The sequence below is a fragment of the Carcharhinus amblyrhynchos genome, chromosome X (genome assembly GCF_965287045.1).
Source record: "Carcharhinus amblyrhynchos chromosome X, sCarAmb.v2.hapA, whole genome shotgun sequence".
NCBI classification, from domain to species: domain Eukaryota; kingdom Metazoa; phylum Chordata; class Chondrichthyes; order Carcharhiniformes; family Carcharhinidae; genus Carcharhinus; species Carcharhinus amblyrhynchos.
This window is the reverse complement of record NC_137359.1, coordinates 9838161-9865850: the sequence shown is the minus strand read 5'-3', so window position 1 is coordinate 9865850 and position 27690 is coordinate 9838161. Positions and strand designations below refer to the sequence as shown.

General features: G+C 42.3%; 2 protein-coding genes across 5 annotated transcripts in view; one reads left to right on the top strand and one right to left on the bottom strand.

Moving 5' to 3' along the window:
• LOC145362033 (cysteine/serine-rich nuclear protein 2-like) overlaps window positions 1-12022 on the bottom strand; it is a 69479-nt gene extending 57457 nt beyond the window's left edge. For 3 of the 4 annotated variants that reach the window (XM_080218064.1, XM_080218070.1, XM_080218068.1), the window contains exon 1: window positions 9769-10157. The gene's annotated coding sequence lies outside the window, so the exon portion shown is untranslated. Of the gene's footprint in view, window positions 1-9768; window positions 10158-11701; window positions 11830-11922 lie in introns of those variants that run through there. The other variant, XM_080218065.1, reaches the window with a different exon arrangement.
• Window positions 10567-27690, top strand: part of LOC145362032 (uncharacterized) — a 37730-nt gene continuing 20606 nt past the window's right edge. The window contains exons 1-3 of the mRNA XM_080218063.1: window positions 10567-10832; window positions 22212-22406; window positions 26423-26512. Coding sequence (XP_080074189.1) covers window positions 26449-26512 — 64 coding nt within the window. The 5' untranslated portion in view covers window positions 10567-10832; window positions 22212-22406; window positions 26423-26448. The remainder of the gene's footprint in view (window positions 10833-22211; window positions 22407-26422; window positions 26513-27690) is intronic.

Here is a 27690-nt window from a genome sequence, read left to right as displayed (position 1 = left end):
TTCTGCCGTTAACTTCTGTATCAATAGTCACTGCTTGGGAGAGGGTGCTACCAAGATAAGTGAACTGGTCCACTGCCTGTAGTTTCTGCCCTTTGATTGTGATTATGGGTTCTGTGTACGGTGCATGAGCAGCAGGCTGGTGCATGACTTCTGTCTTTTTAATATTGATGGTGAGTCCCAAGTTGTCACAAGCCGTGGAAAATTTGTCCATACTGACTTGCATCTCTGGCTCTGAGCCAGCATACAGGGCGCAGTCATCGGCGAAGAGGAAATCTCTCAGAACAGTCTCCTTCACTTTGGTAATAGCTTGAAGTCTCCTCGGGTTGAAAAGCTTCCCATCCACTCTGTACTTGAGGCTGATTCCAGCAACACTGTCCTGGGAGGCATCATTCAGCGTGGCTTAAACATCATGCTGAACGGTGTGGGTGCGAGCACACAGCCCTGTTTGACGCCATAGGTGACTGGGAATGCCTCAGAGGATTCTCCGCTATCCAGTACTCTGGCCATCATGCCATCATGGAACTGGCGTACCATTTGAATGAATTTGGGGGGGGGGGGGGGGGGGGGGGGCAGCTGAACTTTGACATGATCCTCCACAGGCCTTGTCGGCTTAGTGTCGAAGGCTTTCGCGAGGTCAACAAAGGTTGTGAAGAGCTTGCGATTCTGCTCCTGACACTTCTCCTGAAGTTGGCACCCAGCAAAAATCATGTCAGTAGTCCCACGACCTTTGCGGAAGCCACGCTGTGACTCTGGAAGCAGGCCCAGCTCCAGATGAATGACCAGATGATTTAGCAGGACTCTTGCGAGGGTTTTTCCTGTGATGGAGAGCAGTGAGATTCCTCGGTGGTTGTCACATACTTGCTGATTGCCCTTCCTCTTATAGAGGTGTACGATGGAAGCATCTTTAAGTTCCTGAGGAATGGATCCTTGCTTCCAAAAGGACTGGAACAACTCGGTAAGCTTCTCAAGAAGTGCAGGACCAGCAGCTTTATAGATTAAATAGACTGAGACCTTGGAGGGAGTACAGAGAAGGTCCACCAGGTTGATACCAAAGATGAGGGGGTTAGCTTATGAGGAGAGATTGAGTAGATTGGGCCTGTACTCGGAGTTTAGAAGGCTGAGGGGGGATCTTATAGAGACATATAAGATAATGAAGGGGATAGATAGGGTAGAGATAGAGAGATTCTTCCTGCTTAGAAAGGATAGCAGAACTCGAGGGCACAGCCTCAAAATAAGAGGGGGGGGTGGGGGGGAGCGCAGTTTAGATCAGAGTTGAGGAGGAGCTTCTTCACTCAAAAGGGTGCTGAGTCTCTGGAATTCTCTGCCCATTGAAGTGGTGGAGGCTACCTCACTGAATATATTTAACTCACGGGTAGATAGGTTTCTGATAGACAGGGGAATTAAGAGTTATGGGGAGAAAGTGGGAAAGTGGAACTGATCAGCCATGATCTTGTTGAATGGTGGGGCAGGCTCGAAGTGGTAGATGGACTACTCCTGCTCCTATTTCTTATGTTCTTATTTAGATCTCTGCGGGTGTGGCATCTGCCCCTGGGGCTTTGCCACTGGATAGCTGGCTGACAGCTTTCGTGACTTCGGTTACTACCGGTAGGTCCTCCATGGCACTGTTGATATCAACCTGGGGAATCCTGTCTATTGCCTCATTGTTAATAGATGATGGTCAGTTGAGGACGGCTTCAAAGTGTTCAGCCCATCTCTGCAGGATCTGAGCCTTCTCTGTAATGAGAGTTGTACCATCTGTACTCAGGAGGGGGGAACTCCCGAGAGATTGAGGTCCATAGAGTGTGTTGAGGGCTTCATAGAACCGTTTCAAGTCGTTTCTGTCAGCATATCTCTGTATTTCATCTGCCTTGGCGCCCAGCCAGGCATCCTGCATTTTACGCAGTTTATTCTGGACTGTCCTGCGAGCACTGGTAAAAGCATTTTTCTTAGCAGCTGAAGATGGGTCGTTCTGACAGGCCCGATGAAGACGGTACTTTTCAACAAGGAGAGCCTGTATCTCCTCATCATTCTCATCAAACCAATCATGCTGCTTGCGGGTGGAGGGCCCGAGCATCTTCAGTGCAGATGAATGGATAGCATCCCTGAAGCGTTCCCAGTTGTCCTCAGCACTGCCTGCGAGGTGCAGTCAGCAAGCTTGATTTCTAAGTCTTCAGCCAGTGCTGAAGCAATGCTGGGGTTCTTTAGTTTGGCCGCATTGATTCTTTTCATAACCTTGCTTCCTTGTGGTCGCCTCTTGGGTCTGATGTGGAGCCTCATTTTGGAGACAATGAGCCTGTGATCTGTCCAGTAGTCAGTACCACACGTGGCTTTGGTAACTCTGACATCCTGCCTGTCTTTTCTCCTGACAACGACACAGTCGATAAGATGCCAATGCTTAGAGCAGGGGTGCATCCAGGAGGTCTTGTTATGGGTAGGCAGACGGAAGGTTATGTTGGTGATGAGGAAGTCATGCACTACACAGGTCTTCAGTAAGAGTAAGCCATTACTGTCACACTTGCCCACTCCATGCCTCTCAGCCAGATTGCAGAGTCACACCCTACTCTTGCATTGAAATCGCCAAGATCAGCTTGTCGGTACAGCTCACTGCTGAGAGTAGGGTGTCTAATTCTTCGTATCTCGTCCGGGTTGTTCATCGTGGGGGCATTGGCACTGATCAGGGTGGCTTGACTTCTGTTCTGTAGCAGGAGCTGTAATGTCATCATGCTGACACCCTTGGGTAGACTATCAAGTTTCCGAAAAAAGTGACTCCTGACGGCAAATCCAACTCCAGCATCACGATGCTCATTGCTGCCGCGACCGCTCCAGAAAAAAAGTGTATCCACCTCCAGTTTCAGTCAACTAACCTACATTGGCAAGATGAGTTTTGCTCAGGGCTGCAATGTCCATGTTATATAGTGCAAGCTCTCTGGCAACTAAGGCTGTTCTTCTCTCTGGTCTATCTGCTGTAGGGTTGTCCAAAAGCGTGCGCACGTTCCAAGTGCCAATGGTGAGCGGTGTCACCTTGTGTTTTATTTTGTGTTTGGCCGCAACACCTGGTGTTGTCGGACTTTTTACTGTGTTTACCCCAGTCCAACGCCGGCACATCCACGTCAGGGTGTAGTGAAGCAGGCAATGTTTATGGCACCTCTTCTAGCCCCTTCCTCATTCTATGGAGGTGAGCAGTGCGTTCCTGAAGAGGACTGCTCAGTCACCCAGGTAGACACCGGGTTCCACTGCTGCTTCGGTCAGCAGAAAACTGTTGTTTTCCTTAGATAGGAAAGGAAATGTATTCAGATCATAAATCACAGCAAAACAAATGTTAAAAAAATCCAAAAGCATTCATGTTAAAATTCTGTGGTGGCAGATGCCATCATCAAAAACTAGGAACAGTAGATGGCTAATTGTTCAATAAGTATCCAGTATTCCCCAAGACCCTGAAGAGAATGGTTAGGTACAGAATGTGCAATTGACTGAGGAAAGGAATTCCACACTGACGGCTCAGTTTTGGCACCACATTAGCCAAGCTACAATGCGTAAAGAATTGCTTGGGTTCCCCTTAACACAACACTGCTCCACACAAGTATCTCCTTTATTCAGGAGAGTGTCTCACCATCATTGTATTAAGAATCAAGACAGAATAAGGGTGGACAGCTGTCATTTCTCTTCACCTCAAAGAGGTGTCTGCTTTCAAAGATGGTGTGCTGAAGAGGATCACTGCCTACTGTAATCACAGAGGCAAAACTGTTAAACCTGACAAAATAGTCATTTATTTGTCATTAGCACTTAAGCACTCTACTCACGTGTCCATTTTAATGATGGTCTCAATCTGGGAAAACTAACAATGGAAGAGAGACTGGAATGCAATTACAATACTGTTTCTTTAAATAATGGGTAAAATCACAGAGTACAAGTATTAGCACCTGATGAGACAGTTTACACACCTAAACAAAGCACTTGTCACGGTAATTGCACAAAGTGCCCAAACCCCAGCACCTGGATGAGCTAGAAAAGACTCAAATATCACTGAATTGGTTGAGGCAATTTTCGCACCTCAATAAAAATGCTTGGAAAAAAGCGATACATTGATTGGCTTTACTGAGGCAATACTATTTAAATAAATGCAGACTTTCATTTAATGTTTTATTTGTTTAATAGGGGCAAGAATCATCAGAAGACAGAAAAGGAAATGTGAATCAGGATGTTATTCTTTAATCAACTACTCACTAATTTAAATGTGCCTGACTGCAATATTGACAGCACCTAACTGTGGAGTCACCCTTCTTTCTTGCTTCTAGCCAATATGGGTGAGATCAGGACAGAGGCATTACTGAGCTTGAGAATGTCAACTGTTGCTGAATTCATGACTGTAACTCAATGGGTGCTTATTCAATTCCCTCACATGACGAGGTTCAGCAATGCCTGCTGTTATCAATGAAGGCCTCAGTGGTTCCTATCAAAAATCAAATGCACTTCAAGGTAAAAAGTCAAGGATTCTGAGCTCAAACAGATCAGGAACTATTACATAGCCATCATACTGAATACATCCTACAGTCCAAACGTATGGGCTACGTAAAAGAACAAAGGCCTTTATTTGTGACATAAATATTCTCCAACAGAAAATAACAAAATCACTTAAGCCTCACTGTCGATCTTTACTCTGTATCAAGTAGACATTTAAAGGAATACACCTACTTTAACGCCAGAAAATACCTTGCGTTTCAGGTAATGTCCTCATTCGAGGTTGCTTTTAGAATCGAGCCCAGAACAGATATAAAAACTTAAGAAATAGGAGCAGGAGAAGAGCACATGGCCAGCTCCTTTTTTTTGTTATTTCTGGCTAAGTTAACTGATTAAGGATGCAAAGAGCTTAAGATCGTCCATTGTTCAATGAGAAAACTTGAGCTTCAAATGTTTGATCCAATTCAGTAGTGAATCTCTTTACACAAATGGTGTTGGGCTGGTTTGTCCTTCCTGCTAAGAACCAACGTGGGCCATATGATCTCCTGGACTGGTTTCAGTCAACCTGAAGTGGATTGGCAAGACATTTTCCAGTGTATTTTCCTTCCATTATTGGCCTGGGATCTTCTTGCCTGTCTCAGAAGATTACATATCTGGCTTGATGATGCAACAGGAGGATCTATGATTTTGCTTCAACTTTTTAAAGATGCGAGGGCAGAAGGGAGTGCAATATTAGTGCCCAAGACTGCATCATTTCTTTTGGGTGGAGGGCGAATACAAAAGTATTCTTCACTATCTCCCCAGTTGTGTTTCTGAGTAAATAAAAAAAGCACATGCAGATGTTTGAATGGACCTACCTCACATTAAGTTGATCTTTCTCTACACCCTAGCTATGACTGTAATACTACATTCTGCACCCACTCCTTTCCTTCTCTATGAATGGTATGCTTTATCTGTATAGTGCACAAGAAGCAATACCTTTCTCTGTATTCCAATACACGTAACAATAATAAATCAAATCAAAATCAAATCATCTGATTTTTTGGTGCTCCAAACTCTTGACCCAATTACTAATTTATTAAGTTATCATGCAACATCCCTCAACCACAGAGCCAGTCAGTGAGACAATCAATCAGCTCTGCCAGTCATCATCTGCTGTAGTGGCTGAATTTGGAACGTAAAGAGTGCAATCATTTTCACAAGTGACGCCGGAAAGAAAATCAGAGCTTCGGGGGACTCGAATACAACACCCCACACATGAAAAAGTTCTGACCCCTTAATCTGGTACTTTGTTCAAAGAGTCTGTACAAGTAGGCGGTTTATATTGGCACACATTGCCTTTATTCAGTAATCGTCTTAACTTAGTAGGTCAAGGGTCATGAATAATTTTCAAATGTGTCCTGGACTGTTGCTCCTCAAACCAGTGGTGTGAAATGCTGACTTTTGCAGTGGATAAGGATTGGTTCTCTTTTGTAAATTAATAGAATTTGAAGTTATTTAAATGACCAAAAGCCTGCATGGGGGTAGGGAACAGAAAGAAGAATCCCTGGCACAGCACAAGAATTTAAACAGTTACTTGCTTGTGCTTATTGAAGCTTATACATCTTGCAACACAATCTGTGAACTTTAGCAAATGGATGCAACCATTCATGACAATCAGCAGGCTGAACAGCCAGTTAATGCCTTGCATGCAAAGTAAACCATGTCATTGAAGTAAGAGCACAGCAAGGGCCTTTTCTCATCTGCCAAAAGTGGGTAAAAGGAAACTTGTACATTTCATTTCCTGTATGGATTGTGTGCTCTAGGTGACAAACTAAAGGCTTAGCAAATGGGGAAAGATTACTGTCTAAGATCTTTCAGCCATAATACACCAAGGGGCTGGAAAATTTGTTAACCCCCTGGACCACAAAGGCAGACACAGAATGTATGTTGTAAATATTACTTTTGTACAGAAGTACCTCAAAGTGGAACATGTTGTATGGAGACAAGTTGAATTTGATTGCACTCTCTGTAAAGTGAAGTGTTTTGTAATGAACTCTTACACATTTGATGAATAAAGTATATTTTAGAAAAAAGGCAAATTAGAAGTTTTGTATGTTAAACCAAGTAACTGCAATGAGAACAGTTACTTTCCTTGCCCTTCCCATGACATTCAATAGATAAATAGGTGTTAAAGTAGACAAAGTTGGGAATGCATTGATCCCATAAATCAGGTAGGTGGCAAGCTGCAAAACTGGCTCATTTGCAGTCTTTGTTCGATGGCATTCAAACCAATATATACAGTACCATTTGTCTTGGTTAGCAATGTGTATGGCATTGTGCCTCATTTATTATTCCGGTACAAGGTGGTTGAGCTGCTTTTTCCCATTGCTGTTTGAGCACAGCATTAAGGAGGTTTGGAGAGCACAAATGGTATTAATGGATCTCTAATTCTTGCTTGTGGGACTGTGCCAGGACACAGCTTTACATCTCCACACTGGCAGCATTGCTCAAGAAAATTGCCAAACAAGTATTTATCAGTACACGCCCACATTCTACTTCTGTCAAAGCAGCCTAAAGTGCCAACATATTACTTGTCTCACCTGAATAACATCGCATTCCTGGTGCAAAGTCTGAAGATACTGGTATCTCCATTGCATTCACCAGCAGTTGAACAGGACAACTTTGCGAATTAGATTTCTTCTAACTGCCAATTTTACCAAATAAATACAACTTTCCCCATCATGTACAAAGACATGATGTCTCTCCACTTCTCTCCCCTCCTTTTACCTCTAACTAAGCTTCTGATCACCTGTTTTAGTATCATCTTTGGTTGCTCCATGTCAAATCTTGCTTGATAATGGTCTTGTGAAGCAACTTAGATCATTTTACGACATTAAAGGTGCTATACAAATGCAAATTGTTCTACAGGCTTTTCATCTGAAGGAACCCTTCTGAGAATAGGCCCAGAGGAGCTCAGTCATTTCAGCAATAGATAAGTTGAAGCTCAACCAACTTGTGCATCTTTCACTCCCATTACCTACTATTAGGGGTTGAGCCTTCAGTCATCTAAGCTCCGAAATGCCCCCTCTCTCTCCTTATAACTTAGCACTGACCAAGTTTTTAGTGGCCCCTCCTAATATATCCTTTTGGTTCAGTATAGATATTTTGTTTTTATTATGCCTGTGAGAGCTGCTTTGGAATGTTTCCCTTCATTAAAGGCAACCTATAAAAGCATACTTATAGCTCATTCTCCTTCTGGTTCCGTTAACACAGAACTGTCATACCTGTAACAAGTCTACTGAACATAATTTTACTTATACTGATGTTTTATGCCCATTACATGTGGAGGTTTAAAAAGTACAGTCTAAGGATGCCTTGTACTGGAGCACATTGACACACTGTTGTTTTTCCAGAGTTTTAGAAGGACTAAAATCTACCAGGTAAGATAGGGGAATTTCATGGTAATGTCATTGCAGCGTTAATGTAGGCCTTACTTGTGACTAATAAATAAACTTTAACCTTATCAATCTCATCCAGCCAAGTGGGAAACCTGTTGCCTCATCTCTGCCAAATCCAATTTGCAATAGTAAAGCAAGATGCCCGTGAGTAGCATTTCTTTTGGGATATGGGCAACACTGGAAAGGTTGGCATTGATTGCCACTCACTATTTAATCCAGAAGCTTGTGAACTTTCTTGAACTGCTGCAGTCTTTGTGCCAATGGTGCTCCCACAGGGGGCAGAGAATCTTTCCCTTTTACTTGCTTGGTTTTCGGTCAGGAAGATGGGAAGTTTTCTGAGTTCCCAAGCAATCCCACTACAAGTTAGTAAAATGTTATTAATGGCCAGAAAGGATTGACATGCAAGGTGACTGGTTTTCATTTTTCTCCAGAAAACAAAATCATGCAACACAACCTCCACAAGATAGATCAGAAAAACCCCAGAGCTTCACGTATTAACAGAATTTGATTTATTCAGAAACCAGTGACCATTTACAAGGACAGCTACACATTTGTGGACATGAAAATATGGAAGGAATTGAAGAGCATGATCCCTCGAAAAAGGTGGCAACAGTTCTGCAATCCCAAGCAATGGTTACAGCATATGAAGCAGCCATTGAGCTTCTCAAGCCCATACTGAATCTTTGCAAGAGCAATTCAAGTACTCGCATTCCCTTCCCCTGCAATTTTTTCCCTTCAGGTGCTTACCCATTTTCCTTTAGACGCTTTTTTCTCAATTTTACACCATAAACCAGTAAACCCAATCGTATGCTTTGAAACCAGGTGACCCAGAAATCCTTGCATATCAACGTCTCAAAATGGGGCCCTTTTCTGAACAGTCCTTTGCTTTGGCGATTAAGAAATACAGTGTTACGAGATTAATCTGTAATTAATGTGTCCATTTTGTAGCAGTATTACAACTGTACGTTGCCCTGGGGCAGGAATCCATTAAAAAACAAGCTTTATTAGGATAGCCTGCACAAAATCTCAAATAAACTGTTTTTTCTCATCTGGTTCAGAGATAACTTAGCCTTTTAAAACTCTTCTTTAACCAACAGCCTAGCTGGATTATTCACTGCCACATAAGACTGAACGTAAATCATAAAATAAAATCCCCTGAGACTTCCAAAGCATATGCCGCACTCCCTATAACATTTTTACTGTCATTAAAATACATAACGTATCCATTGCCAGAGTAGCTGAACTCTTCATTCACACAAGTGCCATATCACAATGTCAGTGTCTTGGGAAGATTGGGAGTAAGACTCCTTGATATTTACATACTATTAGATGATTTGATGGTAAATTTATATTAGAAAATGGAATTGCTGCGGATTTCAATAGTGGCAGAACAAAAAAAGGGTCCCCTAATGTATGGAGAAATATATAAAGGTGCGGGAGATATCAGAGAGTTCGGCAAGCATTAACACTGGATGCAAGTTATTCGCTGAATGTTTTGCTGTGCCGTTACGGAACGTTACAGGAAAAAATCCCATCGCTACATTGCAGTTAACCCGCTTCACTATAACTGTGGGCAAACTAGATTTGGGCATTTGATTTGCAAAGCCAAAGGGCAACGCCGCTTCAGTCAGGTAAATGAGAGCAATGGAAAGGAGGTGGTATTTAACATAACATGATTCATCAACTGCTCACTGCTTCTGACGAAAATTCACCGGCGACTATCCCGGAAACCGCATCATAAACGGTGTCAAGGTTTGTTTATAGCCCAGCCGAATCATTAAGCAGAAAATAGCATTCTGCCAGCCTTGTTAATGACGGACCAATGATCATGCACAAACAAGAGAGAAAGAAAAAAAATGCATTCCCCTACCTGAAATGTAGATTATAATCGACAGTTTCCCTCCTATTTAAGTGCTGTACAGGGATTTAAATGGCGCTTGGCTGGGCGAGTCCCTTTTTTTTCCTCCACAACAGCTTTTCATACAATATAACATTCAACGCCCCCCACCCCCCGACCACAAACAGATTCGTGTTAAAGGCAAGTGTTTTTTTTGATGCCGGTGGAGGTGTCTGGGTTTGTTGCAATCAGAGGGAGGGTTGGCAGGCGATGGTTTGGATTGTCGGGTGGTGGGTGCTGGGGGAGACAGCAAGAGAAGAGGGGGTGGGGAAGGGAGGATGTTGGAATGAATGTAACTGAAGTTGGTAGGATTGGTGAGAGTGACTTGTCGCAGTCCGGACTCTAAGCAGCTACAATGTACCGAGCTGTCTAACAATAGGCTCGGCGTTCCACAGCGCCGCTATTTATAGACGTGACGCCACCCCAGGGGTCGCCGTGCGCCTGCGCGTGGGGATGCCCGGAGCATCCTGGGAGTTGTCGTTTTTTTAAAAAACCTCCCCTCTCGCTGTCAAGGGTTCAAACCCCTACCCCAACCAAAAAAAACACGCATACGTTTCTCTGAGCCCTTCCTAAAAAGGGACGCGCTGACATTTCAGTTGTCGGTTTTAACCTTATCCATCATTGTAAATCCATCCCCCAGAACGTCGAGGTCGATTTTCGAGCAAACCCCCCCTCCTCCCCCGCCTCGCAGCGTCAACCCAGGTAAACAATCGCTCATTCATGACACACGGGCTAAAGGTGTCAAAACTCTCTGAGAGAATTCGCCTCAGCTCCTTAGGTGGGCAAAAGGTGAACGTTCACATATCTGCACAGTTGAAGCGTTCGAAGGTTTTTTTTCTCTCTCTTTCTCCTTCCCTGTTCTCAGTTGTGTGCCCTTCTCTTAACGACGAAACGGCATGGAGAATAAAGAGGGCATGAGTAAGCCTGACTCTGAGGGCACTGTCCTGACCCCCAATGCGAGCGAGAGTGACCTCTCCACCACCGTCCAGCGCGCCATTGGAAAAATCGAGACAGCGCAGCTGGCGCGAGCAAGACAGGTAAAGACACCACTCGGAGAAATATTGTCAGAAAAATATATGATCAGTTATCAAAAGCAAGTAAATATTTTCACACAATTGAAGAAGGAATATGAGGAAAAATATGATCAGTTAGCAAAAGCAATTACATTATTTTCACATAATTAGAGAAAGTATGTGAGGAAAATATGATCACTTATCAAAAGCAATGACATTATTTTCACAATTGGAGAAATATTGTGAAGAAAAATGTGATCGTTATCAAAGGCAATTATATATTTTCGCACCATCGGAGAAGGAATTGAGGGAAAATATGATCAGTTATCAAAAAGCAATGACATTATTATCATACAATTGGAGAAGAAAACTGAGGAAAAATATGATCAATTATCAAAAAGCAATGGAATTATTTTCACAATTGGAGAAATATTGTGAGGAAAAAATATGATCAGTTATGAGAAGCAATTACATATTTTCACACAACTGAAGAATGAGGAAAAAATATGATCAATTATCAAAAAGAATTAGCATTATTTTCACACCACTTGGAGAAATATTATGAGAAAAAATATGATCAGTTATCAAAAGCAATTATATTATTTTTACACAATTGGAGAAAGTATGCGAGGAAAATATATAATCAGTTATTACAAGCAATTACACATTTTCACACACACAACCGTCACTTCGAAAGTCGGTTCTCGGCTGAAATTCTTGGTGCTATTTAAGTTTGTACTAAAATTTACATTCGATGGAACACCCAGTGAAGTTAGAAGCGGGAGCGTCATCTCAATTTCAACACTACAACTTGGAACGACACAACGTATTTATGATTCTGACTAAATATCTATATCCGAAACACGAGTCTTTTTTTACAGAGGCTGACTGACCTGCTGTCGATTTCTCGCATTTTCTGCCTTTATTTTCAGGTTTCCTCCTTTTTTTTCATTTTGTTTCCCCATGACTTCAATCTGAGACCGGAATCTGAACGGAAACATTGTATTCCAAAGGAGCGTTCCTTGACAGGAAGAAAGCAGATAAAGATGTTTATTGTGCTAGTGACACTGCCCTGAAAAGCTCGTCAGCCTTGACATTGACATTGCCCTCCTACGTTAAAACGGGTTATCAGTCGGCGGCAAAGTGGTACTCGGTGTAACAGTGCGAACATGTCACAAAGTTGCGAGCACATGCCTCAATGCAGTGCTCTCTCATTTTTCCGATCTTTCTGCAGCCTTGGACAAGAGCAGGTTAATCTGCTGAAGGCGTCCTGCTTTGGCAGTGCTCCTGAGTCCTCCTAGTGGCGATCCAGGAGACATGATGCGGAGGTGCCGGCGTTGGACTGGAGTAAACACAGTAAGAAGTCTCACAGCACCAGGTTAAAGTCCAACATGTTTATTTGATAGTAAACGCCACCAGCTTTCCGAGCGCTGCTCCTTCCTCAGGTGAGTGGGGCCTGACGAAGGAGCAGCGTTCCGAAAGCTAGTGGCCTTTACTACCAAATAAACCTGTTGGACTTTAACCTGGTGTTGTGAGACTTCTTACTGTATCCAGGAGGCAAACAAGCAAAGAGTAAGGAAGCAAGTTACCTTTTGGCAACAAAAGCATGATTTCAAGCCCACTGAATAAAGTATGGGATGGATGGAGATCACAATTTAATCATCATAGAATCATAAAAGAATACAGGAGGCCATTCCGTCCATTAAATCTCCATTAAATCTGCGTCAGCTCTTTCAAAAAAAATCCAATTGGTCCCACTCCATTTTTTTTCCCAGTGCAGGAGGCCATTCTGCTGACTAAGTCTGCACTAGCACTTTCGAAAAGTAATCCATTCTGTCCCACTCCTTTTCCTGGAAAATAAGGGCCATTGTTTTCCCCTTCACCATTTGGAGGATGGCCTACTGGTATTATCACAAGTCAATTAATCCAGAAACTCAGCTAATGTTCTGGGAACTCGGGTTCAAATCCCACCATGGTAGATGGTGGAATTTGAATTCAATGAAGAATATCTGGAACTAAGAATCTACTGATGATCATGAAACCATTGTCGATTGTTGCATAAAACCCATCTGGTTTCCCCTTTAGGGAAGGGGATCTGCTGCCCTTACCCAGTCTGGCCTATATGTGACTCTAGAGCCACAGCAATGTGGTTGACTCTCAACTGCACTTAGGCAACTAGGGATGGGCAATAAATGCTGACTAGCCAGTGACGCTCGTGTTTCACGAGTGTTGAGGGCTTTGTGGAGGTGTTAACAATTTCTGATAGGCAAAAACATTCTTCTTACTCCAAACCTTATGGGATCTTTTTATTTCAAACAATTTTGGATCTTTTTATTTCGAATGATTTTGGATCTTGAGGTTTTGTTGAGGAATTTTGTTGCATATTTTCACCTAGTTATTTTGATTCACACAGAAACATACACAGAATGATGGCATGTTTTAGTGATTAGCCAGAACTGGGAGTTGAAGATGATGTTGGCATTTTGTCTGCTCCTGAAACTGGAACGGTATTTTTGGAGAAACCGGGATGATGAGAGAATTGTGGGGCATGTTTTTATAATAATCTTTGGAAACAGGGATTGTCTGTCACAGAGCTGATGAACTTTCTCATTGCGCTCATTATATGTAGTACCTTGACATTTTATTTTTCAAAATGTGAATGATGTTTGTGGATACTGTTATCTCAAGGCAAAACTTCAAGTTCTAAAATTGCCATTTTTCAGAACCCTATTGTTATCCGTGACCTTGGCAACCGGGTGTCACTGTGGCAGATTGTACGGAAACAAAACAGACCATTTTTCCTGCAGTGTTTTTAACTTGGTGGTTCATTTGGAATTTTTTAATTAAATCATTTGTGGGCATCACTGGCAAAGCCAGCATTTATTGCCTATCTCTCAGTGCCCAGAGAAGTGGTGGGCCTTCTTGAACCAGGAATAGCAATTTTCGCTACAAATTAGTGGTTTGCTACATCTCTGTGTTAGATGTCTGATCCTGAATAATGCCTGCCATATTATGCACACGAGAAGGGAGAAACACAAACCTACTGGTGATTTTTTTTTGTTTTGGCTCGAACAATGGATTAGCAAATTATTTGTATTTGTAAAGTTTTTACATTTTATTACTCCTAGAGTTATCTGTGGGAAACCATTGAGTGGGGAGGGTGTATAGATGAGAACATTGGAGCCAGGCAGTGCTACACAGTACAGGTTATCAGGGAGGCACCAAATATTCAATTAAATAAAAATATTTTCTATTATCATACTTTACATTGGTAATTAGCTATTACCCCAGTTGGGAGGTAATGGGGAAGAGCTGGGATGGTGGTGATTAAATAGATGTAGGCGTCAAAATTTAGCCCTCAAACAAAATTACCAAAAGAAAATCTGGTCATTTATTTTCTTGTTATTGTGGAATCTTGCTGAACACAAATTGACTGCAGTGTTTTCCGACATTACAGTAAGAAGTCTCACAACACCAGGTTAAGGTCCAACAGTTTATTTGGTAGCATGAGCTTTCGGAGCGCTGCCCCTTCATCAAGTGAGTGGAGGATTGGGTTCACAAACAGGTCATATATAGACACACTCAATTTACAAGATAATGGTTGAAATGCGAGGTAATAACAGGTAATCAAGTCTTTACAGGTTCAGACAATGCAAGTGGAGAGAGAGTTAAGTACAGATTAAAGAGGTGTGAGTTGTCTCAAGTCAGGACAGTTTGTGAGATTTTGCAAACCCAGTCAAGTTGTAGGGGTTACAGATTGTGTGACATGAACCCAAGCCCCCGGTTGAGGTGTGTGGAACTTGGCTATCAGTTTCTGCTCAGAGATTCTGCGTTGTCATGTGTCGTGAAGGCCGAGTTGGAAAATGCTTACCTGTAGATCAGAGGCTGAACGTCCCTGACTGCTGAAGTGTTCCCCGACAGGGAGGGACCACTCCTTCCTGGTGATTGTCGAGCAGTGTTCATTCATCCGTTGCCATAGCGTCTGCATGATCTCGCCAATGTATCATGCCTTGGGGCATCCTTTCCTGCAGTGTATCTAGATAACGTTGGCCGAGTTACTAGAGTATGTACCGTGTACCTGTTGGATGGTGTTCTCACGTGACATGATGGCATCCATGTCAATGATCTGGCACATCTTGCGCAGGTTGCTGTAGCAAGGTTGTGAGATGCCATGGTCACTGTTCTCCTGAAGGCTGGCTAATTTGCTGCGTTCACTGGTCTGTTTGAGGTTGCATGGTTGTTTGAAGGTAAGTAGTGGGAGTGTGGGGATGGCCTTGGTGAGATGTTCATCTTCAGCTCTGGTGGAGATATTGTAGCTTCTCTGCTCCGAGGAAGTACTGGATGACGAAGGATACTCTGTCCGCCATATCCCGTGTTTGTCTTCTGAAGAAGTCGGTGCAGTTTTTCGCTGTGGCGCATTGGAACTGTCAATCAAGGAGTTGAGCGCCATATCCTGTTCTTATGAGGGTGGCTTTCAGCGATCCTCCTCATTTGAGCAGAGACTGTGTACGCAGAGGACTTGTCCATAGGGGATGAGTCCTGAACTCAATGTCAACAACTGCCAATCTCCAGAGGCAATTCTACAATTCATCTGCTTCATCCTGGACCACAATCTCTTCACCTTCAACAACCAGTTCTTCATCCAGACACATGAAACAGTCATGGGGACCAAATTCACACCTCAATATGCCAACATCTTCATGCACAGGTTCGAACAAGGCTTCTTCACCGCCCAGGACCTTCAACCGACGCGATACATTAGATACATCGATGACATTTTTTTCCTTTGGACTCATGGTGAACAATCACTGAAACAACTAAATGATGACATAACAAGTTCCATCCCACCATCAGACTCACCATGGACTACTCTCCAGAATCGATGGCATTCTTGGACACATGCATCTCCATCAAGGATGGTCACCTCAGCACTTCACCATACTGCAAGCCCACAGATACCTCACAATGCTCCAGCTTCCATCCTAAACAAGTTAAATAAGTCATCCCGCATAGACAAGACCTGGTATACACAGAATCTACTCAGATGAGAAGGATCACAAGAGACGCGTACAGATGCTGAAAGATCCCCTCATAAGAACAGGATATAGCGCTCGACTCATCGATTGACAATTCCAATGCGCCACAGCGAAAAACAGCACCAATCTCCTCAGAAGACGAATATGGGACACGGCAGACAGAGTACCCTTCATTGTCCAGTACTTCCCTGAAGCAGAGAAGCTATGACATCTTATCTGGAGCCTTCAACATGTCATCAATGAAGTTGAACAGCTCACCAACACCATCCCCACACCCCGACTACTTACCTTCAAACAACCGTGCAACTTCAGACCATTGTCCATAGCAAACTATCCAGCCTTCAGGAGAACAGTGACCATGACACCACACAACCCTGCCACAGCAACCTCTGCAAGGCATGCCGGATCATCAACACGGATGCCATCATCTGATGTGAGAACACCATCCACCAGGTACACGGTACATACTCTTGTGATTTGGCCAACGTTGCCTACCTGATACGCTGCAGGAATGGATGTCCCGAGGCATGGTACATTGGCAAGACCATGCAGACACTACGACAATGGATAAATGGACACCACTTGACAATCACCAGGCAGGAGTGTTCTCTTCTTGTCGAGGAACACTTCAGCGGTCAAGGACTTTCAGCCTCTGATCTTCGGGTAAGCACTCTCCAACCGGCCTTCGTGATACATGACAATGCAGAATCGCTGAGCAAAAACTGATAGCCAAGTTTCGCAAACATGAGGACAGCCTCATCTGGGACCTTGGTTTCATATCATACTATCTGTAAGCCCCATGACTTGCCTGGGCTTGCAAAATCTCACTAACTGTCCTGGCTTGAGACAATTCACACCTCTTTAACCTGTACTTAACCTTCTCTCCACTCACATTGTCTGTACCTGTAAAGACTTGATTATCTGTTAAGACTCACATTTCAACCATTATCTTGTAAATTGAGTCTCAGTCTACATATGCCGTGTTTGTGAACCCAATCCTCCACTCACCTGACAAAGGGGCAGCGCTCCAAAAGCTCGTGCTACCAAATAAACCTGTTGGACTTTAACCTGGTGTTGTGAGACTTCTTACTGTGCCCACCCCAGTCCAACGCCAACATCTCCACATCATTCTCATATTACAACAGTAACTCCATTCAAACGGTACTTCAATGGTAAATACAGTGTGGGACATCTTGAGTTCATGAATGACACTACATAAATACAAATCTTTCTTTTTTTGTCATTGAGATATAATTACTTTTTCTTCATTCTACACAGTGTGGCATAGCTAGGCTGAGTGAAGTGATTTGTGTCTTTTCAGAGTAATTAACATTTCCAAAAATAGGTATGCCATTTTTGAAATGACTAATTTGCTTGAATAGCTTGCTTTTTTTCATTTTTCTTTTAACATTTGCCAACAGGAAGTTGCAGAACGTTTGCGGGACATTCTGGACAAAGTGAATTTTGCCTTGAGCCACGCAAAATTTGACCACCAGCAAGTGCCAAAAATCACCTTTACCCCTGAAAGGAAGGAAAGGGAGTGGTTGATAGATACGATCACCGAGTTTGCAATTGGTAGCAGCACCAAGGAAGAAATTTTAAAGTTTATCCTACAATGGCTATCAGACAGCAGTATGCAATTTATTATAAACTAGTTAATCTCCAGTGGCTTTACATACTGAGGAGCAATTTTAACCTAACCCTCCCAAAGTGAGAAGCAGAGAAGTAGAGTTGGTTGGAGTATTAGAGTAACTCTGCAGTACAGGCTGAGGAGTTGGGTGATGTAAAAACAAGCCATTTCATCAATACAGCTGGTAGGAGGGTGTAACTACAGTGTGACAAGTTTACACGGGCAGATTCATTATAAATATGGACAGAGGAATTTATCATGGGAAAGGTTAACATAAAACTTTAACAAAAATGCAATGAGGAAATAAGATTTTGGACACAGAAAGTGTGCATAAATGTAAAATCTTTGCTATATTATTGCAGATAGTGTGTTGAATACAGAACAGTAGGGACTCAATAATTTGCATGCCCTATTAGGAATGCAAGCAAGAGAAATGAACTTCCAGGTCATCCTATCAACTAGGATCCAATTCAACCATTTCATTTCATTTTCCACCACAATTCCCTTGATCTCTGCTGGAAATGGGCCAGGCCCAGTTTCAGTTCGAATACCTCAACAGAGTTAGTATTTATGACACAAAGTGACAGTTTAATCAACAAAGTGACACTCAGTGAAAATTATACTTTTTTGATTACCCAGCGGGTAAAGACACTGATATACAATCTAGTAGGTGCCAGGTTTGATTCCTGGTCTGTTTTGCATTATCTTGGGCAGCTGTGAGAGCACTACATTTTGGTTTGTGAGGGGAAATCAGCCAGGGTCGATGAATATTTCTATTCAGCAGCTTTTGATGGAATATTAATTTATCTGAATATCCAGTAAGAATCACATCACAATTGAATAGCTGAATATCGTTAATTGGCAAAAAGCACAATGAAAGATACTAATTTAACAAGATGGGATACATTGGGTGTAGGTCAAACATTGTATCGAACTGATGTTTCTCGCTTGGTTAAATTACATATCAAACCCATGCACCTTAGGTGGAGTCAGCTGTCGGTTCAAAGGCAGGTTGACTGTATGTGTAGACCTGGAATGGAAGCTTTCAAAGTTATTCCCTCATGTTTATCAGGTAGGTCTTTGTGATTTTATGTTTGCTATGTAACCCAAAACACATGTTTCAACACACCGTTCAACTTTAAAAGGACTGCACAGTAAGACTAATATTTCATTCATAATGCAACAATCACATAAATATGAAATCAAAACACTTCACATGAACGGAATTGTAAATGCACCTTTAATTGATGTGTCACACATAGACTCTGAAAATATGTACTGTGAAGCCTTTTAGGGGCTGAAATGATGAGCCTTTAGGTGTGCAGTCTTTGGATAAAATTAGCTCTTAAAATTCCCAGGTTTTATTTCAAGAAGCCTAATAATGTGCTTATCAGGCTTTTTTTTTAAAAGGAACATAAGAACATAAGAAGTGGGTGCAGGAGTAGGCCATCTAGCCCTTCGCGCCTGCCCTGCCATTCAATAAGATCATGGCTTATCTGAAGTGGCTCAGTTCCACTTTCCCGCTTTCTCCCCATAACCCTTAATTCCCTTGCCTACCAAAAACCTATCTACCCGTGTCTTAAATATATTTAGCGAGGTAGCCTCCACCATTTCAACGGGCAGAGAATTCCAGAGATTCACCACCCTTTGAGTGAAGAAGTTCCTCCTCAACTCCGTTCTAAACTGCACCCCCTTTATCTTGAGGCTGTGCCCTCTAGTCCTGTTGTCCTTTCTGAGCGGGAAGAATCTCTCCACCTCTACCCTATCCATCCCCTTCATTATCTTATACGTCTCTATAAGATCCCCCCTCATCCTTCTAAACTCCAATGAGTACAGACCCAGTCTATTTAGTCTCTCTTCATAGTCCAACCCCCTCATCTCCAGTATCAGCCTAGTGAACCTCCTCTGCACTCCCTCCAAGGCCAAAATATCCTTGCGCAAGTGCGGCGACCAAAACTGCACACAGTACTCCAGCTGTGGCCTCACCAGTGCCCTGTACAGTTGCAGCAAGACCTCCCTGCTTTTATATTCTATCCCCCTCGCTATAAAGGCCAGCATCCCATTCGCCTTCTTGATCACCTGCTGCACCTGCAGACTGGGTTTTTGCAACTCATGCACAAGGACCCCCAGGTCCCTCTGCACCTTAGCATGCTGCAGCTTTTCGCCCTTTAAATAGTAATCCCTCCTACTATTATCCCTGCCAAAGTGGATAACCTCACACTTGCTAACATTGTACTCCATCTGCCAGGTCCTCGCCCACTCGCTCAGCCTATCTAGATCCCTCTGCAGACTTTCCACACCCTCCGCACAATTTGCTTTTCCACTCATCCTTGTGTCATCAGCAAATTTCGACACCCTACACTCAGCCTAACTCAGTAAAGAGTTATTTTTGTACAGTTTCACATCACTGTGATGTGCATTAACACTCATCAACCAGACAGAACAATTTCTCACAAAGTAATATTTTACTGAACTAGTACTGGGCCCTGAGTGTTATATCAATCTGATGTTAACTCGGAGTCAGCCATTTCATCATAAATTCCCAACTTGGACCTAAAAATTATAGACAAGATTATCTTTGAAATGGTGAAAAGCTAGGAACAATGGCAGTCCAAAGAGATTTCAGGGGCCAGGTTTTTGATGTCATAAATGTCCTAAGCAGGTACAGAAATTAATCAAAAAGCTAATGAAATGCTGATCATTATATCTAAAATATTACAATACATTAGGGTAGAAGTCTTGATTCAGCTATACAAAGCTCTGGTAAGATCACACTGGAGTACTGTGAGAAATTCTGGCCATTACATCTTAGGAAATACATATTAGCCCCATAGGTAGTGCGGTGTAATTTTGCTGGAAGAATATTCAGTTCAACCAAGAGTTAAATTGCAAGGAGAGATTACACATACAAGGGTTATATTCCCGCAAATTTTGAAGGTCAAGGGATGATTTAATTGAAGTTTTCAAATTTAAAAAGAGCTATTTTTGTACAGTTTCACATTACTATGAATAGATTGGGTAAAGAGAAACTAGTTCCATTGGCTGGTTGGGGAGTCTAGAACTAGGGGGCATCGTCAAAAAATGGGAGCCAGATCTTTCAGGAGTGAAATTAGGAAATACATCCACTCACAAAGGATAGTAGAAATTTGGAACTCTCTTCAGCAAGTAGCAAATGACACTGGATCAAATGTTCATTTTAAATCTGAGGTTGATAGATTTTTGCTTTGATATGGGGCAAAGATGGGCTATACGGAGTTAGATGACAGATTAGCCATGATTTCACTGAATGGTGGAACAGACTCAAGAGGTGAAATAGCCTCCTCCTGTTGCGATTAGTGGCACTCTTAATGAAATCCTGGATGGAAATGTTGGGATAAGGGTGGAGTCTCGTTAGAAAAAAAAAGGTTACATTTGTATAATGCCTTCCCCCTTTTCAGGACTTTACAATCAAAGCAAGATTTCTGAATCATAATTATTAATGTTATGAAGGAAATAGAGCAACCAGTTTACACAGCAATATTCCACAAGCAGCAATTAAATAAACGATCCGATCATCTGTTTTGAGGGTGTTGGTTTGAGGGATAAATATTGACTCGGTGGAATGAAAGGAATTGCAGATTGTGATCTCAAACAAGGTGGTACGAATATGGCATTCCTAAACAGAATTTGACTGAATCAGTCACAGTAAACCGGTGACCCTGGTCATGATTTGAAATTATGTGACCCAGCCTCTGGGATGGATGTGTTTAATGGGGACAGTGTAGAGGGAGCTTTACTCTGTATCTAACCCCATGTTGTACCTGTACTGGAAGTGTTTGATGGGGACAGTGTAGAGGGAGCTTCATTCTGTATTTTACCCCGTGTTGTATCTGTCCTGGGAGTGTTTGATGGGGGACAGTGTAAAGGGAGCTTTAATCTGTATCTAACACCGTGCTGTACCTGTCCTGGGAATGTTTGGTGGGGACAGTGTAGAGGGAGCTTTACTCTATATCTAACCCCATGCTGTACTGTCCTGGGAGTGTTTGATGGGGACAGTGTAGAGGGAGCTTTACTCTGTATCTAACCCCGTGCTGTACCTGTCCTGGGAGTGTTTGATGGGGGACAGTGTAGAGGGAGCTTTACTCTGTATCTAACCTCGTGCTGTACCTGTCCTGGGAATGTTTGGTGGGAACAGTGTAGAGGGAGCTTTACTCTGTATCTAACCCTGTGCTGTACCTGTCCTGGGAATGTTTGATGGGGACAGTGTAGAGGGAGATTTATTCTGTATCTAACCCCGTGCTGTACCTGTCCTGGGAGTGTTTGATGGGGACAGTGTAGAGGAAGTTTTACTTTGTATCTAACCCCATGGTGTATCTATCCTGGGAGTGTTTGATGGGGACAGTGTAGAGGGAGCTTTACTCTGTATCTAATCTCGTGCTGTACCTGTCCTGGGAGTGTTTGATGGAACAGTTTAGAGGGAGCTTTACTCTGTATCTAACCTTGTGCTGTCCTGGGAATGTTTGATGGAGTGTTTGAGGGAGCATAAGTCTGTTATGTTATACCTAACTTGAGAGTTTCACTGCTAACAATGATCCATGCTCAAGATGGGAAGTGTTTCACTGACTAGCACTAAATTCTTCAAACAAAGATACAAATCAGAATATGTGTTCTAAAAACAGGAACAGCTTTATAAAGACCAGATGGACTGTTTCAATCTAACTTACAAATATAATTTTATCTTACCCATGTATATTGCAGATCAGACATTAATCGATGAAGAAGATTTTGAGGAGGATGGAGAAATTGAAAAACGGTCAGCTGAATGGATTGAGGAAGTTAATGTGAAAGTACAGTCAAGCTTGGCTTCTTCACAAGAGTGTATAGACAATCTCCATAAACTATCTAACTCTCTATTTAGTCTTCAACATGAGCGTATAAAGGAAAAATCAACAGGTAAATTTAGAAACATATTAGATTTTGCCAAGTGTCCTAGTGTCCAAATTAACAGGAAACACCCACAGTTTTGAGTCCAGGAAAATAATGAGTTATGAGTTGGAGACAATGTGGTCAGTGTTGAATTAAGCACAACTATACAATGGAAGGAAGAGAAAGAGCATATGGGGGACAGCAAATTATGAGCTTAGATGTTTTTATTCCAAATGTATATGAAAATCCACATTTCAAGTTGCAGTGGACATTTTAAAATGTTGTTACTTTCAATCTCAGCAAGACACTTCAATCTCCGAACTTCTGTAGATCAGAACACCATAATTTAAGGATGTAACTTTAAGAACGCTTTGCCTAGAGGTTGTAGTCAATGCAGGAAGTGGCCATAGATATGTACAGGGACATGAGCAAACCTCACCTCACCAGAAAATAAAATGAAAACTAAGCCAGGAAGCATCTTCTCCAGATTACCTAAGGCCACCCCATTGAAAGCTGTTTAGAGCAGGCTAAATATCAGACTGACACCAGACATGAACAAATTAGTTTTAAGACTGTATAGAAGGAAAAATGTGAAGAATTGTCTCAGGAACCATGACATGTATGACCATGACAATGAAGCCAGTTCTCTCTCTAAACGAAAAGTGAAATGCTTTAGATCTGGAAACTTGAAATAAAAACAGAAAGTGCGGGAAAATGTCAGTGGATTTGTTTTTTTCATTTTCAGGATGTGGGCTTTGCTGGCCAGGCCAGCATTCATTGCTCAACCTTAATTGCCCTAGAGAAGGTGGCTGTGAGCTGCCTTCTTGAATTGCTGCATTCCATGTGGTGTCATAGGTACATCCACAGTGCTGTGAGGGAGGGAGTTCCAGGATTTTGACTCAGTGACAGTGAAGGAACAGTGATATATTTCCAATATATACCAATATAACTTGCAGGTGGTGCTGTTCCTATGTATCTGCTGCCTTTGTCCTAGACGGTAGTGGGTTTTGAAGGTATTGTCTAAGGAGCCTTGCAGTGCATCTTGTAGATGGTTCATACTGCTGCTATTGTGGTGGAGGGAATGAATGTTTATGGATGGGGTGTCAATCAAGCAGGCTGCTTTGTCCTGGACAATCTCAAGTTTCTTTAGTGTTGTTGGAGCTTCACTCAAGCAGACAAGTGGAAAGTATTCCATCACAATCATAGAGTCATAGAGTCAAAGAGGTTTAAAGCATGGAAGTAGGCCCTTTGGCTCAACTTATCCATGCTGCTTTTTTTAAAATCATTAAGCTGGTCCCAATTGCCTGCATTTGGCCCATATCCCTCCATACTCATCTTACCCATGCAACTGTCTAAATGCTTTTTAAAAGACAAAATTGCACCCGCCTCAACTACAACCTCTGGCAGCTTGTTCCAAACACTTACCACCCTCTGTTTGAAAGAACTGCCCCTCTGGACCCTTTTGTTTCTCTCCCCTCTCACCTTAAACCTATGCCCTCTAGTTTTAGTCTCCCCTACCTTTGGGAAAAGATATTGACGATCTACCTTATCTATGCCTCTCATTATTTTATAGACCACAATAAGATCATCCCTCATCAGTTAGCAGAGTTAAACTTTTCAACTTCAATATGATTCTTTCTCAGAAATTCCAAAGAAGTGTCATTTTGGACTTGAAATGTTAACCTTTCTCTCTCCACAGATGCTGCCAGACCTGCTGAGTTTTTCAAGCACTTTCTATTTTTATTCCAGTTTACCCTCTGCTCTGCTCAACTACAAGCCCCAGTTAATTTTGTTGAAAATGTTGAAGAAATTAAACTCAAATATATGAGTGATTTCTTTAAGAACTTATGTAATACTTGACAAAAACTTTCTCAAGTGTGAAGATTTAGATAGGGTTGACCCCTTTGATGTTGTCAGCTAATGTAGCTATTAAATGCTCATACGGAGCCTTGAGACACTTTTAAAAATAGTCTCTACTCAAGCATGACACAAGAATGACTGAAACAACTTATTGTTTTACATGTTCACAAGACTGGCAAACAGCTTGGGTCTTTCAGAAGTTGACTTATTGTCTTCAAGCATCAGGGCAATATTTAAGGATATTTATTCACTTAATTATGGAGACTGAGTAAAATAGAGAGATATTGAGCCGGAAGTGCACACTGAACAATTAGTACTGATGTTGAAACAATCCATCATTGTTGGCGTCCTTCCAACTCCAATAGATGATGGATACACAGCAACCAATCCACTTCAGATTGGGTGTCCTCATATGGCATATCTTTGCTGATGGCTGGAGGGCCCAATCCTTGATAGGTAGATTCTGTTGCAAGTGCTGCACATAAGGCTACCAGTTTCATCAGTGTTGATGCTGACACAATAATAATGCAATAAATTCTTGTGACTATTAGATGAGACTTCCTCTTATAGCCATTGTAATCACTACATTTTTGCATAGCAGAACTGCTTTTAGATTCTCACTTGATTGTATTTAAATGCTGGTGAAAACAGTTATTCTTCTTTTAAGTAAAGTTTATTTATTAGTCACAAGTAAGGCTTACATTAACACTGCAATGAAGTTACTGTTTTACTTAATCTAAAGAGAACTATGTCCTGTGGCACACTGCAGTGTGACTGTAACTTTGTCGGATAAATAGTTTTTACAGACCTATTTATCTAAACTTGACCTTGTACAAATATAATATGTGGAGGTCATGTGATGCAGTCGGTCACAATTCACCTCTGAAACATTAGTTCTGGGTTTGAGTCTTACACAGGACTTAATAACTAAGGAAGGTGCTTTTATAACATGGCCAAACAGGTTAATTATCAACCTGCAAATCCTTTCAATACATGCCTATGACAGGCATGAGAGATTCATGGTCAGCCATGTGATGGAAGGGAAGTTGGAGCCTCTACCATCACAGTCCAGACTACCATATGCATATAAAAGTGCAAGTTGCAACTTGGACTCCCTGAGTGATTTGTAACACACAATCATGATTTAGCACAAATTATTACCAGACTAGTTGTTAAACTTTATTATTGTATACATATTCTGATGGTTTTTATCTTGATTCATTTCAATGGAACTAGGTTGATTACTGTCTACTTTTGATGGATTTCAGCTGATTCTCTACCATTCTGCAACCTGTACAACAAGCATTATTAACTTAATATAAAAACGGAAGATGCTGGAAACTTGTAATGGGTCAGGAAGCATCTCTAGAAAGGGAAACAGAGTTAATGGAGACAACCTTGAGCCCACGCTCGCTGTCCATGTGAATACCAGTGGTGGCTCAAGATCCAGAAGTCACAAATCTCGCGGTATTAATATGGCCAGATATTTACCTCTGGCCATGTATTGACACTGCATCAATGTGACATCATTTCAGAGCAGTTTACAACAGGTTCACTAATGTCCATAAGGGAAGGAAATCTTCCCTGGCCTGCATGTGACTCCGGTTGATTTTCAACTGCCCTGCAAGGACAACTAGGGATTGGCAATGAATGCTGGCCCAGCCAGCGGCGCCCATGTCCCACAAATGAATTTTTAAAAACCCAAACGTGAACCTGTTGTGGGGATCTCCCTGGAGGCATAAAGGTAGATATAGTCCCCCTCACCCCAGAAATGGGGGTGGGGGGCAGGACATGACCAGGTAGTGGCTTGGCAATGACCCCTGGCACTGCCCCTTAGAAGATGTTGGCACTGCCAGGTTGACACCATGCCAATGCCATGGGCATGCCCCAGTGGGAGCTTCATGAGGAGCGGGAGGATTTATTTAGATGTGGTGGTGGCTGGGGTGGGGAAGGTGTGTGCCAGCTCTGACTGAGAGAAGGCGGGGGGACAATGATTGGGACGGCGGAAAGGGCCCATGATCAGAGTGGGGTGCAGAGAAGTGCCGAGGGAGAGGGAGGGGAGCCTCTGAGACCTTTAAAGATGGTGCCCCAATCTCAGTGCAGCCGGGTTTTGCTGGCATGTTGAGACCCCACTACCCTGCGAGACAGCATGTATCACGCCCCTTTGATTTTTTTTTTGGCAGTGCCGTAAGATCTGGCAGAATAACTGATGTGTTTCTCTGGAGAGAAAGACACAGGTTTTCTTGGTGGAAACAACACTCTGCAATTTTCTGGTAAGATTCCCCCCAGTGTTTCAAACTAATGAATTTTTATTTATGTGATGCTGGCTGGAAGGCAAGCATAAGCAAATCTGCATGTTTAATTAATGCCCCTGACAAGCCCTTAAATGCCATTACAGGACCTGTTAAAGCAAGGATTTGTCAAACCAAATTGCTCCCCAAACTAACTTTAGGAACTTGGTCAGAAAGGAGGAAAACTCCAGTGATACGAACATATTAAATGACCACACATTAATGGACAGAATAATTTCCAAATATTTTTATTTAGAAGCTGAATTCAAATTCTTAATCTCTCATGGTGAGATTTAAACTCATTCTCTGGATTATTAGTTCAGGCTTTTGGATTTTTAGTCCAGAAACATAACCACTACGATTCTGTACCTGATTGCATTTGGTAAGTGTTTTTCATGTCCTCATGATGTCCCAATGATTTATTTCTGAAGTTTACTCACATTTTTATAGTCAAACATGGAAACCACATTGCACACAAACAGCAATAAAATAAATGATCAGCTAATCTGTTTGGTTGATGGACAAATGTTAGTTTGGATACCAGGAGATTTCATTCCCCTGCTCTTACTTCAAACCTTAACATCTCACTGAATGGAGAGGTGGGATCTCAGTTTAATATTTCATCTGAGAAATAGCACTCTTAACAATGCAGCAGTTTTTCAGTACTGACTTGCTGTATCAGCCTACATTAGATGCTGAAGCCATGAATATGTTGTTTGAACTCAAACAACATATTGTACAATGTTAAAATTATTCAGAGTAGGCACCAAATTACACAATACTCGATTTTGACTGAAAGAAAGAGAAAGACTCAGAATCGTAGAATCCCTACAGTGCAGAAGGAGGCCATTTGGCCCATCGAGTCTGCACCAGCAACAATCTCACTCAGGCCCTATCCCTGTAACCCCACATTTTTACCATTCTATTCCCCTTGACAATAAGGGGCAATTTAGCATGGCCTATCCACCTAACCCCCACACCTTTGGATTGTGGGAGGAAACCGGAGCACAGGACGAAAACAATGCAGACACGGAGAGAACATCCACACAAGGCCAAAATTGAACCTGGGTCCCTGACCATGTGAGGCAGCAGTGTTAACCACTGTGCCACTGTGACACCCCATGTATTGATTTGGCACCTTAAACACTGTCAAAACATTT